Source organism: Tamandua tetradactyla, chromosome 1, assembly GCF_023851605.1.
Source record: "Tamandua tetradactyla isolate mTamTet1 chromosome 1, mTamTet1.pri, whole genome shotgun sequence".
Classification (NCBI taxonomy): Eukaryota; Metazoa; Chordata; class Mammalia; order Pilosa; family Myrmecophagidae; genus Tamandua; species Tamandua tetradactyla.
The window spans coordinates 98,834,370-98,848,737 of record NC_135327.1 but is presented as its reverse complement, the minus strand read 5'-3'; the positions used below and the strand labels follow the sequence as shown (position 1 = coordinate 98,848,737).

At 35.4% G+C, this 14,368-nt stretch overlaps 1 protein-coding gene across 1 annotated transcript in view; it reads left to right on the top strand.

The window, feature by feature from the left end:
• Nucleotides 1-14,368, top strand: part of PALS2 (protein associated with LIN7 2, MAGUK p55 family member) — a 134,849-nt gene that overhangs the window by 95,093 nt on the left and 25,388 nt on the right. The window contains 5 exon segments of the mRNA XM_077121522.1: nucleotides 1,536-1,667; nucleotides 3,543-3,642; nucleotides 3,972-3,995; nucleotides 3,998-4,039; nucleotides 5,461-5,622. Coding sequence (XP_076977637.1) covers nucleotides 1,536-1,667; nucleotides 3,543-3,642; nucleotides 3,972-3,995; nucleotides 3,998-4,039; nucleotides 5,461-5,622 — 460 coding nt within the window.

The window sequence follows — 14,368 nt, the reverse complement described above, 5'->3', positions numbered from 1 at the left end:
AATATATTTTTAGAGTTGCAGCAATATGGAGAGGCACCCAGCACACACTCATCAGGTATGATGCCCTTTTAGGTCATTCTTTGGTATTCTGTTTCTCCGTCTTAGCCAACTAAATTTACCTTGATTATACTTAATCATTTTGTTTTTTCTATTGCGAGAAACATTGAACTGCATGCCTTTGTCAAGCTAGTCAATTGCCACAGTTTTGCAACCTTAATATTGTTTTGTGTGCTTGCTTATTAGATACTTCTGCAATTGTAAATCAGGGAAAAAGTTGTTGGCTTACTGATTTTTTTAAGTATTAATATTTAGCCTTTGCAAATTTATGGAAAATGTTCTGAATGCTTTTTATCAAAATTATCTAATAGTAAATAACTAAATGTTCCCAAATTAGTTATATATAAATTATTTCAATATGGATCATTCACATTACATTTTACCATGCTATTAATATAGTGTATCTACTTGTGTTATTTGAATATCTTGCTTCATTAAAGTCATAGAAATATTATAAACATACAGAAAAGTAACATTGTTATTTGACTAATTATGTGCTTTCCTGTTTAAAGAATTTATCTGCTGATTAATGCTAATGAAAAAGACATTCTCTATAAGAAAATTTGTTTCTGTAAATATGTTTGAAACAAATCTGAGGTAAGGAAGTAATTGGTCTGAACTTGCCATAAGATACTGAAATGGCTTAACTTAATTAGAATTAAAATTAAAGTTAATAAGCAAACTGTTCCAAATATTGGATATCATAACTAACAGTACTGAGTGACTTACATAATTTTATTAATAAAACAAATCTAAAAGAAATTTATATTATTAAATGAATTCAAATTAGAAAATAGTTTAAAGGTTTTTTCAGTATTTGTCTTATAATTAATTTAATGCAGTGATCATTTAATCAGAGCAAAATGATTCCAAAAAAACTTTCCACACTAGTTTTAATAAAACTAATGTGATTAAAACAATATTATTACCATGGATGAAAGTTGGGGTTCTGATTTTTTAAGGTTACCAAATATATTTCAGGCCTGACTTCAACATGTACCTTTACTGCCTAATTTTGGTTTGGGGCCCAAAGTCAATCCTGATACATATGATGTATATGCTTTAAACCAACTATATATATTATTTTAAAATATCAGAAAGTAGCATTTCCTTGCATAAATAGTATATTGTGTTGCTTAGAAAAGTCATATGAAAAGATTGGGGAGAAAGTGGAAGGATGGTGGAATAAAATGATTGCTGAATTATTTGTTAAATTAGGATTTGAAGTTAAATAGAAATGATATTTTAATTTAAAATAGAAATTAATCTTTAATTAATGTTTATTTCTTTTTTCTGATACCAAATTATTCCATTAATGTTCTAGTAACCTGATTTTTATTAATGAGAAACAGCTTCCTTAGCTGAATTACCAAATTCATTGTCAATTGCAGTTAAATCACAGTGATTTGAAGCAAGATTTTCAAAAACAGTTGTAAATGATATATGTATAGCATTTTTTATTGTGTTATGTGTTTTAGGTATTTGTAAAATGTCATTTTGATTATAGTCCATACAATGATAACCTGATACCCTGCAAGGAAGCAGGATTGACATTTTCAAAAGGAGAAATTCTTCAGATCGTAAACAGAGAAGATCCAAACTGGTGGCAGGTTAGTATGAGTCTCAGAACTTCCTCTACTGCTTTTCTGTTTTCAGTCTTAGATCTGGCCAATATCTGAATATTCAGGAACTAGGTGTTAAATATTGTTCCAGAGATTTTTCCACATGAATAACTTCTGCATCATAGCTACTAATTTTGTGGGAAAAAGACCAAATTGAAGGAGAATTTGTGAGTAGCTGTTAATAAATGTAGAATTGACCAGCCTGTGGTACTGTCCCATTGGTTTAGAGATCAGATCAATTGATCTTGCCACCTGAAGGATGATTGTAGTAAAATATACTTTGAAGCATGAGGAATTCATTTGGGATTAGCTGTTTCTTATTTTTGTTTGTTTTAAATGGAATCTGTTACTATGGATATAGTGGTTTTTCTTTTGTGTCGTCTCCCTTTGTATACATTCATGGCAACTTATACTCAGTTCTTTAATCTCTTAAACCTATTCATCAGTTCATTTTTCAGTTATTAAGGAGTGAAGGTTTGCTCTGTGAGTTTCATTTGATCCTGGGTTGAAATCCCTGTATTTGGAAAAGTGTATGTATTATCACTGTCCTTTTTCCCTTCCTCCATTTTACAGGGCTTTGTGTTGATGCTCTTTTTCCTTCCCCCTAAAGCAACTTTGCAGAACTCTCTAGCAACAGTAATAAGTCTATTTTCATAGTTGTTTACATCATATAACAATGAAAGTAGCTAGTCACTGGAGAAACTGCCAAGTCAGAAAGTCTGAAATCACTTAAACTCTTACAACAATGTGAGTGTCCTATTAAAGAAGAAGTGTTGCTAAACTCTGAATTTAACTCAGATATTGGTAACTTAAATTAGCTCAAATTAATTTGTTCTCTTCTGAGGGGGGAATGAATCATAGAATGAGAGCAATATTACTATTATATCCTTAGTTTAAATTAAAATATTGTTATATAAGAGGTGAACTATGTGGTGAGAGAACTAAGAAATGGGAAAATTAAACAGAATCCATGAGTTCAAAGGAATTGTACTGAAACTCTTAGAACTCTCATCTTAAAAAAATCTGCTTTCTGTGGTCATTCCCTTTATAGAATTTGTCTAATTTTTGTCTTTTCCCTTTCTAGTGAATGCTCTTTTTTAGTTCTCTCTTCTAATCCTGCCACTATTATCTCAATCTCTTCCTGCATTTCAGTGGTCTATTACTATAATTCTATTTTTCAGGACCTTAATTGCTAAAAATGATACCAGATTTTCCTATGCTAGTTGTGAGGATAAGAACAATAAACTCTGTGGAATAAGTCATTAGCAGTCAGTTCTCCAACCAGTATTTGAAATTATCACTTCTTTGCGTTTTATTTTAAAAGCTAGCTCTTTGACATTAGCTAAATTTTACCTATTTTAAATTTCTACCTCAGGATATTCATATTTTTGGGAGGAGGAATTAAACTCTCTGCTCTGTTTTCCCAATATTGTCTCTTTTTTATTGGTTTGGCCTCAGGAAATATCAGCATAGGAGGGTTAAGGATTATTGTAAATTAATTACTGGAGGGTACTAGATTCAATGTCGTATGAACACATTACTATAGTATAGCATTTATTTATTTTTCTATATTTCCATTCTTTGACTATCTTAGTATTATAAATAAAAAGTTTTAGTAATTTAAAGGGCTTGTGTACTTTTGTATTTTCGTCCCCAAATTTTACCATGAAGTGGCAGATATTAAGAATCTTAGGTATCAATTAATTTCTCAGTACTAAATATCTTAACTGACGACATCATGGGTTTAAATCTCAAGGTTAGTTTTTAAAAGCAAATGTGATTTCTTTTACTGACTACTGCTTGCCCTGTGTATTAGAACAAGTTTTGGCCACTGAGATATGTGATTCATTAATTTGATTCTAGGCTAGCCATGTAAAAGAGGGAGGAAGCGCTGGTCTCATTCCAAGCCAATTCCTGGAAGAGAAGAGAAAGGCATTTGTTAGAAGAGACTGGGACAATTCAGGTGATGAGCTCAACACAGTAATGTCCTTTGTGGCCACCTTTCTTTGCCTTTTCAATCTGAATAAGCAAATGAATTTATTTAAAATATATGTATAATTAATTCCTCTTATCTGCTTTATATGTTCTCTCAGAAGTACAGTATTTAATCCCTATCTGCCACCTGCTGGTGTAGTTTAAAAATTCAGTGGCTCAACTCACCCCTTCCCATTTCTACTTTGTAGGATACAATATTGGAAAGATAATTTTCCCACTCTTTTATATGATACTATAGGACAATTATAGCATATTCTCATTTAGTATTTACGTTGTATTTTTCTTGTCATCCTTCAGGACCTTTTTGTGGAACACTAAGTAGTAAAAAAAAAAAAAGATGATGTATCTCACAACCAGAAATGCAGGTAGGTTTCAGATACTCTTTGAGAAGTCCAAGCGATGGAACTGATTCTGATCAGTTACATCTACTTACAGATTCTGATGTACATACACTTATCTACTATCTGTGCTTTATTTTATTAATATAATTTACAAATAAATAAACTGATTAGGATGTATGCTATAATTAATGAAGGATGTTATCATTAAAACTATTTGTTCAAAGAACTTTGAAATAGTAATTTACATGCATTTTTTTAAACGTCAGAAAGCCTCTATGAAGATATTAAAAGAGTTACTAGTAAGGGTAACTATATTCTGCCATAACATTTCATGAACTTTCAGAAAAAAACAGTGCTGAACCAAGTAAATCTTAGTTTGATCTTGTAGGATTCTTTCTTAAATCCTTTAGTCTTATGAAAGATAAATATAAAAACTACCATATTTATTCTTAATTGTAAAGGCTGATAGAAGTGAAATGCAGTGCTTTGAATCAAAGGCTTTGATTCAGAAGCCTCTGAAGGCTTAATAAAAGAAATTGAGAGAGTTTTTAAAGTACATACTTTCCTGATTTCAGAGCTACCTCCATACTAATAATAAACTAAATAGCACAGTACAAAGAAAATAATACAGAAGGGGGGAGTTCTCTCTTACTATTGGTTTAATCTACTGGGGAGAAATTGTAAAAGAAAGAAGAAGTAAAGAAGAAGTGTTATTACTACAGACTGAGAGTTGTAGGAGTCATAAAATGTATTATGATATTCCAAATACATTTTGTCATTATGATTCCTTAAAGTTAATGCTTTCTTGCAAAATAGAAAACTTATTTTCCCATTGACTGGGATTATATTTTGGAACATATTTCTACTGAAAATAGTTTGGAACTAACATTTTATTTTATATATAAACTTCAGAATCTTGAATTTAAATGTCAGCATATTGTCTATATGCATTTTTGTTAAATCAGTACTTGCAGAGTCATTGCACAGTGTTTATATTTTTGGAAGGACATGCTCATTCTATGGAACTTATTTAAGCCATACTGAGTATACTGTTGTCCTCTGTATTTGATATATACTGTTTATTTGAATAAATTTTATGAACTAATCTGAAATTTGATTATTTATAGTAATGGAATTATTTCTGCTGAAAACTTGATAGTGAACTTTTAATGGCTAGAATATTTAATTAGGGTAAAGCACAGGAATTTTTCTAGCTTGGATAAACAAATTTTTAAGGGCTAATGGAAATAGGTGTTAATTAAGATATGAAATAATTGTACTTTTCTGAATTTGTAAAACCATATCTGTAATAAGTAGATATAATTCAAGTGATATATAACTATCAGAACAACTAGGTTCTTACTGAACAGAATAGCAAAGGTTTTCCATATATATAAAATATAAAGGCTAGCTGACTACATTTTCTCATTTCCTTTTATATTTAGAGTTTGATCGTCATGAAATCCAAATATATGAAGAGGTAGCCAAAATGCCTCCATTCCAGAGAAAGACATTAGTACTGATAGGAGCCCAAGGGGTGGGCCGAAGAAGCTTGAAAAATAGATTCATAGTATTGAATCCCACTAGATTTGGAACTACAGTGCCATGTAAGTTTTCTGTGCTTTATTTGCTATTTGTTATTTAATTGGCAGAAAAGAATATGGGGCAGGGCAGACTTTATTATAATTAATTGTTATTTCAAATCAATTTTTTATTATGCCAGTGAAAAGTGAGCAAGTAGAAATTAAAACCTCAGTAATACTATAGCTGAGTACTATACCCCCTTCAGCTTGCTGCTGAGTGGCAATTGCTTCTCCAAACTATTCAGTCCAGAAATGTTACAGTTAAATGCAAATATTTAAGAGTTGTAGCATAATCAACATTTAGCATTTTCTGATGTCTATCTGATGTTTTATATTTTTCACTCATTTTACTATTTCAAAAATGGGGCAAAGCAAGCTAGTTTTTCAGGCACTCCCAATGTGGCAATACTTTTATGAATTTATGTGGTCCAGGGTGTAACTCTCCATCCTGCAAAGTCATAAACCTGATTTTTGATAGCACGTTCAAAAGCAATTCATCTTCTAGTACAGGCAGCATTAAGGTCACAGACAGTGGTGTATAAAATAAAACAGAATACTAAGAAGTATAAATTTTAAATGAACCAGACTCTCGTTTTCGACCTTTGCATTTTTTACCTATTTACATGTTTACATGAAAAGCCAAATAATGTTAGAAATTTGTTTGATAAGCATGGTGTATTAGGGTTCTCTCAGGAAACAGAATCAATAGGAGTTATCTGTAAATAGGATTTTATAAAAATGTCTCACACAGCTGTGGGAGATTGTGGGGATGCACAAGTCCAAATTCTGTAGGGGAGGCTGCAGGCTGGCAACAACAATGAAGGAAGGTCTTTGATGAATTCACAGAAAAAGCTGGCTAGGTGAAGTAGATACAGAAGTTCTTTCTTCTGACTGCTGAAATGGTCTCATCTCCCTTAAGTCTTCAACTGACTGGATTTCACCCAACTGATTGGGTTCTCTCTGTGCAAAAGACACTTGATTGTAGATGTAATCAGCCATAGATACAATCAACTGATTGATGATTTAAGTCTAGGAACTGTCCTGGGAGTAATGGTTAGGGCAGTGCTTGACTGACCAGACAACTGGACCCCATCACCTATCCAAATTAGCACCTGAATCTATCACAGTCCACCCCTTCTCAACTTGGCAGCAATACACATCACTTTAAACCATGCTTAATCTCTAAATAGAACACACTTACCTAGCAATACTCAACTGTCCTGCATACAACAAGAAACACAGTAAATCTCTCCAGAATAAGGTGCCAGTCCTTAAGTGACATTCATTCTTAAAATAGATACTCTGGGTGGGCCACAGTGGCTCAGCAGGCAGCGTTCTCACCTGCCATGCTGGAGACCCGGATTCAATTCCCGGTGCCTACCTATGTAAAAAAAAAAAAAAAAAAATACTATGACATGAACAGTACAACTAATGTCATATAATAAAGGGCTAAGATAGAGAAGAAAAATAATATATTTCCTTTATGTACAAATACAGATATAAGAAGTCAAGGAAGAAATATTCATACCATTACAGTCCTCATTTCTGTAACTGGTTGCATAGTCATAGTTCATATTTATCACTTCTTCCATTATCCATTCCATGTTCCCTTTATCTTCAGCAGTCACTTCAGCTGACCGTGGTTCTTTACCTATTGGAGTAACCCAAACCTTCATTTTTGAAGTTTCTGGGCCATTGGTAGTCCTACCTGGATTAGGTTGTTGCAGTTTTCCATTGACTTTAATCACAGGGCATGTGTTCTAGTTTGCAAGCCGCTTAAAATGCAATGTATCAGAAATGGAATGGCTTTTAAAAAGGGGAATTTATTAAATTGCAAGTTTACATGTTCTGAGGCTGAGAAAATGTCCAAATTTAAGCAAGGCCATAGAAAAGTCCAACCTAAAGCATCCAAGGAAGATACCTTGGTTCAAGAAGGCCAGTGATGTTCAGGGTTTCTCTCTCAACTGGAAAGGCACATGGCAAACATGGTGATGTCTACTAGCTTTCTCTCCAGTCTTCTTGTTTATGAAGCTCCCCCAAGAGCCTTTTCCTTCATCATCTCCAAAGGTCTCTGGCTGCACAGGCTCTAAAGCTTTTTCCAAAATGCTTCCCTCTTAAAGGGCTCCATAAGCAGCCACACCTTGAAGGTGTGGAGACATATCTCCATGCAAACCATCTAATCAAAAGTTACCACCCACAATTAGGTGGGTCACATCTCCATGGACACAATCAAAAAGTTCCCACCCAGCAATACTAAATGATATTTGAAGGACATGGCTTTTCCAGGGGTACCCAACAGATTAAAATCAGCACACCATGGAGTACTTGAGAGACACTCTAGGGGATCTCCTGTATTACAAGAAAACTCTTCCTTACCTTCATTGTGTAGTAGCAGTCCTATTTCCCCTTAATAGGATCAGTGACCCCAGCCAGTACAGTAATCGTCTTCCTTCCCTGTTGATTCAGAAGCATAAGAAGCCCAAAGTGGCCAGGTGGCAGTCTTAACTTCCAATTCAGTGGAATCATTGTTTTTAATCCTGATGAGAACATTCCTTCCTTTGGAACTAAGACCTGTAGACCAGTAAAGCTTAAGGCTGCAGGGACAGGAAGCAAAAATCTTTCTAATTAATGTTTAGGATGATAGTGAGTGGTGCCACTCCCATTTCCATCCCTTGATTTCTGGACCTGTGAATCCAGGCTATGGGAAAAATAACGCCATAAGGGTAGATGCTGATTCAGAGCATACACAGCCTCCTGGAGGACATTGCCCCAGCCCTGCAAGGTATTGCCACCTAATTGGTGCCATGATGAGTCTTCAAAAGGCCTTTCTACCCTTCTGTCAACCCAGCTGCCTCTGGATGATGGGGGTCATGGTAAAACCAGAGAATTCCATGAACATGTACCTATTCCCACACTTCATTTGCTATGAACTGGGTTCCTTAATCAGAATCAATGCTGGATGGAAAACTTTGACAGTAGTTAAGGCATTCTATAAGTCACTGATGGTAGTTTTGGTGGAAGCATTGCATATAGGGAAGGCAAACCCATATCTGGAGTACGTGTCTTTTCCATTTAGAGCAAATCACTGACCCTTCCGTTATGGAATTGGTCCAATGTAATCAACCTGTCACCAGATACCAAGCTGATCATCTCAGAGAATGGTGCCATATTGGGGACTGAATATGAGTCTCTTCCTGTGGCACTTTGGGCACTCAGCAGTGGCCATAGCCAGGTTAGCCTTGGTGACTGGAAGTCCGTCCATATTGTTGAAACCTTGTATAACCTCCATCCATACCATCATGCCCACTTTGTTCATGAGCCCATTGGACTATGGTAGGGGTGGCTGAGCAAAGAGGCTGACTGGTTGGTATCCACAGAACAGGTCATCTTATTTACTTAATTATTAGAACCTTCCTCTGCTAAAGTCACCCACTGGTGAGCATTCACAAGGGACACAAATATTTTCATGTTTTTTGCCCGCTCAGAAAGATCTATCCACATACCTCTTCCTCAGACCTCTTTGTCGCCAATTTTCCAATCCTGCTCCTTCCAAATCCCTGCCCATCCAGCCAAACCATTAGCAACAGCCTATGAGTCAGTATGTAAATACACCTCTGGCCATTTCTTGTTCCAAGCAAAATGAACAACTGGTCCACTGCTTGAAGTTCCACACACTGGGAGGATTTCTTCTCACCACTATCCTTCAGGGACATCCCAGAAAGGGGTTTCAGTACTGCAGCATCTACTTTCAGGTGGTACCTGCATATCATGCCAAACCATCTATAAACCAGGCCCCAAGTTTTCTCTTCCTTAGTCAACTGATTGCAAACAACTCCCCAAGAGGCCGTAACTCTAGGCTAGGAAAGAGAAGGTAATGTGGCAGGAGTGGGGACCACGAGCTTTTGGGGCATTTCCTTATATAACTTGCTTGTGCCTCCAGGACCCACTCTGAGCTCTATCTTGATTTTATGATTGTGTGCTGCTGTGCATGCCCAACTTTATGGTTTGGTGGGTCAGATAACACCCAGCTCATGGTAAGCACCTCATGATCTGCTAGCCAACGCCATAAGTCTCTGCAAATCAGATTATTTTGACCACTCTTTTGAGTCTGCTGTCCTTTATCATAGCCACATCCACCTTGTCTTCGGCAGTTAAGTATAGCCACATGGCTTCTACCAACTCAGGATCCAGTCATCCCCATTGTGTTTAAAGGTTCCAGCTCTGTGACAGCAGTTCCTATAGTAATATCTGCCTTACAGAGAAGGGCAACTACAGAGCTCTTCAAAGACAGTAGAGCTAGTCTCACAAATTTATTCCTCAAAATCCTAGTAAAAGGTGTGTTCTCTTGACTTTGCTGGGGTTTGTGAGCAGGTCTTTCATGATAATCTACTGTAACATTTCATTCTCTCTAAGCCTTTGGATCCCCTCATCTACATTATACCAGGGAAGTTCAGGCATTTCAACCTCAGGTAATGTTGGCCATCTTTTGATCCATGTTTCACGCAACCATCCAAACAAATTTTTAATGCCTTACAAAATTGAGTCAGAATCTTTGCTTAGTTGGCCTATATCAATAAATTCAGCCTGATCCAACTTTATAATCCTTCCATCATTATTTCACATCCTTAATATCCATTCCCACACATAGCTCCCTGATTTCTATCTATATAAATTGAAAAACTCATGCAGTTCTTTTGGACTGTAGCATACCTCTTCATGGGTCACACACTTGGTATCTCACCTTTTGGGGCCTGTTGGGACTAGTTATAGGTCTTGAAATAAATAGGGTGGTGGGGGTTGAACATAAAAAGAATTAGAAGTGTCTCTCAAGCCAGTTATCTCAGGGCATTCCCTTACAGTTTCATCTGATGAAACAGGATTAATCTCTCCAGACACAGGAGTAAGGGTTGTTTCCCTAGGGGGGGTGGTTACAGGTTAACCAGACACTAAGGGGTTAATCTCTTTAGGTGTATGTTGGATGGCAGACTCCTCCAGGCAAACTAGCACACCCTTAATATACATTCCCACACATATCCATTCCTCAAGGCAGGCTGAAGTTCTGGTAGCTATCTCCTCGGGGCAAGCTAGAGAGTAGGTGACTGTTTCCTCAGGGCATTCTGCAGGTGTGGCGTCTGTGTCCTCAGTGCAGACCCTTCATTACCAGTTTATCTAGCAAAGACTCAGCAGTATCCTCACTGCCATCATTATCAATCCATATGACCCTATCCCAAGTTTCAGGGATCTTCTGAATCATCCCATTCTTGCCCAATTAGTGCCCTTACTTGAACAGCAGATACCCTGCAGAATTGAGAATTTAGTTTACTTTGTAAATCTGCTATTGTGCAATGCAACTCTGGGTCTGGTTTTCAGAGATCTCAAGTCTATCACCATAGGAAATAAGATTTCCTTTCAGGGCACACATAGAAACTTTCACATCTTTCATATGGCATGTAAGTTCTAGAATTAAAGCCTTCAGCTCATCCCTTTCTTCCATAACTGTGTCCAGAATACCTAAGAACAACCAGCCAACATCATTATACCTCTGAACTTCACAAAACTCTGTTAAAGGTGTCTTTAAAATACTGTCACCCAAAGCCTTGCCTGATAGAATGATTAGGAGAATCAAATGATGATATTTTATGTATCTTTATTGCCATCTCATGCCATGTACTGTCAGTGCCATCTTGATCATTGGAAATAGAGAAATTAGTGCCTTTAAATCTAATCAGAGTAGAAAACCAATAGCAAAAACCAATTTCTAAGATTCTGTTTGTCAAGAACCACTCCTGGTCCCAAAGCTGTAGTAGTCAGAGTTCTCTAGGGAAGCAGAACAACAGAATATAGCTGTAAAAATGAGATTTTATAAAAGTGTCTCACACAGAATGATAGAGGAAGGAGGCCTGGGGCACAAATGAAATCAGAAGGAAAAGTAGACAATAAAGACTGAGATGGTATAATCTAGGAATGCCTAGAGTGTATAATAATAGTACTTAAATGTGCAAATTTAAAATGTTTCTACATGAGGAAGAAAAGAGGAATGTCAGTAATGCAGGGTGTTGAAAATAGATGGTAATTAATATTTTAAAACTTTAATGTATGTGTCAGACAAGCAAAAAATGTTTATTAGGTACATAATTTATATTTTGAGTGGTGCATTTCCTAATATAACTTATGTGGACAGCTTAATCGAACGCCATAGTACTTGGAACACCAAGGGATCGAGAAAACCTTCTCAACCAAAAGGGGGAAGAGCAAAATGAGACAAAATAAAATGTCGCTGGCTGAGAGATTCCAGAGTTGAGAGTATCCTGGAGTTTATTCTTATGCATTAAATAGATATCACCTGTTTAGTTAAGGTGTAATGGAGAGGCTGGAGGGAACTGCCTGAAAATGTGGAGCTGTGCTCCTGTGACCATGTTTCTTGAAGATAATTGTATGATGATGTGACTGTTGCAGTGTGACTGTGTGGTTGTGAGAGTCTTGTGTCTGATGCTCTTTTTGTCTACCTTATCGACAGACAAGTAAAACATATGGATTAAAAATGAATAAATAATAGGGGGAACAAATGTTAAAATAAATTTAGTAGATTGAAATGCTGGTGATCAGTGAATGGGAGATTTCTATTTCTTTTTCTGAATTGATGCAAATGTTCTAAGAAATAATCATGATGATGAATGTACAACTATGTGATGATAGTGTGAGTTATTGATTATATAAAGAACGGAATGATATGATTAGAATGTTTGTGTTTGTATGTGGTTATGTATCATAAATTAAAAATGAATTAATTTTAAAAAGGGAGGGGTAAGGGGTATGGTATATATGAATTTTTTTTCTGTTGTCTTTTTCTTTTTCTGAATTGATGCAAATGTTCTAAGAAATAATCATGATGAATATGCAACTATGTGATGATATCGTGAATTACTGATTATATATGTAGAACGGAATGATCATATGTTAAGAATGTTTGTGTTTGTTGTCATGTTTTTAGAAAAAATTTAAAAATTAATTAAAAAATTAAAAAAAAATAAAGCAAACTCTGAAGAGTCTGCTGGAGAAGAAATTCTTCCTCACAGTTAACAGCATTAATTCTTGCCTGAGTTTCCAACCATCCACAGTTGTGTGAGCCAATTTCTTAAAATAAATCATATGTATGTAAAAAAAGAAAAGTGTCTCTCACAAATGTGGAGATGCGCTAGTCCAGGTTCCATCAGGCAGGCCATGAGCTGGCAACAATGATGAAGGTCTTCTATAAATTTCAGGAGAAAATGGCTGGCTGATGTGGAAACAAAGGTTCTCTCTACTAACTGCTGAAATTGTCAACTTCCCCTTAAAAGTCTTCAGCTGATTGGATTATATTTGGCTGATTGGATTGAATACAGCTCATTGTCTCATTCCAGAAGACACTCCCCTTAACTGATCATAGATATAATCAGCCGTGGATACAATCAACTGACTATTAATTTAAGTCCTCAAGATATCCTCATAGTGCATCCCTGACCAGACAACTGGGCACCATCACATGGCCAAGTTGACACATGAACCTAACCATCACATGTGGAATTAGAGAAAGGAGTTAGATGATATTACTGGCTTCTTATAAGGACTGATACATATTTGCCTTTATTTTAGAAATGTATGTGCCTCGATTTGTAAGCAACATGCCCTCTCCCCTGTACAATGCAAAAGACTATTTAATTTTGTTTCTATAATGCTCTCTTTTCCATGCTTCTATTGCCGATCAAGCCCCTTTGGTTAACATGGTACTTTTTTAGATATATTAATCCCTATAAGCTGTTTTGAATCAAATCCTAGCTTGAGGCCATTCTGTCTCTTTCTGGTGAATTTTAGTGTTTCTGTGCTTTAGTGCAGTGAGTTTTGAGATTTCGTTCTTATTGAGAATTCTTAGGTATAATCTTGTCATTGTACCCCACCCAGTATGTACTAATGATACTCTTTTCAGGGTAAGTCTTTAGAACCTGTTATAGGCACTGTAAATCACTAAATTCAAACAAATTCTAGCTAAGTAGTTAAAAATCTCTTTGTGATCAAGTATTTTAAAGCAGCTGTCATTAAATAAGGATGAAGTTATTTTTTTCATTTTTATGAAATTAACATGCACAATATTTAATCAAATAATTTGTAAAGATATATAATGAAAAAAAATCCCCTATCTTCCCCTACTCTGTCTTTTTCTGCTCTTTTATTAGTCATCCATATTTCTTTATTTTTCATTTTATTTTTATACAGTTTTATTGAGATATATTATATATTCATATTCCATATAATCATCTAAAACATACAGTCAGTGGTTCACAGTATCATAATATAGCTGTGCATTCATCATCACAATTGATTTTTGAACATTTTCATTACTCGAAAAGAAACAAAAATAAGAATAAAAGTAGAAAAGAACACCCAAAACATCATATTCCCCACCCCACCCAGGATTTATTTATTTATTTATTTATTTAAATCTTTTTTTATCCTTACTCATCTGTCCATAGACTAGATAAAGTGAGTGTCAGTCACAAGGTTTTCACAACCACATGGTCACACCTTAAAAAAGGCTCTGTAGTTATTCAGTTGTCTTTAAAAGTCAAGGGTATTCAGATTACATTTCTGCAGTGTCTGCCATTTCCCTCTAGCTATTCAAAGACACTGAAAATTGAAAAGGGATATCTATACACTGCATAAGAATAACCTCCAGAATGACCTCTCAACTCATATTTGAAAATCTCAGCCGCTGAAACTTTATTTCATTTTATTT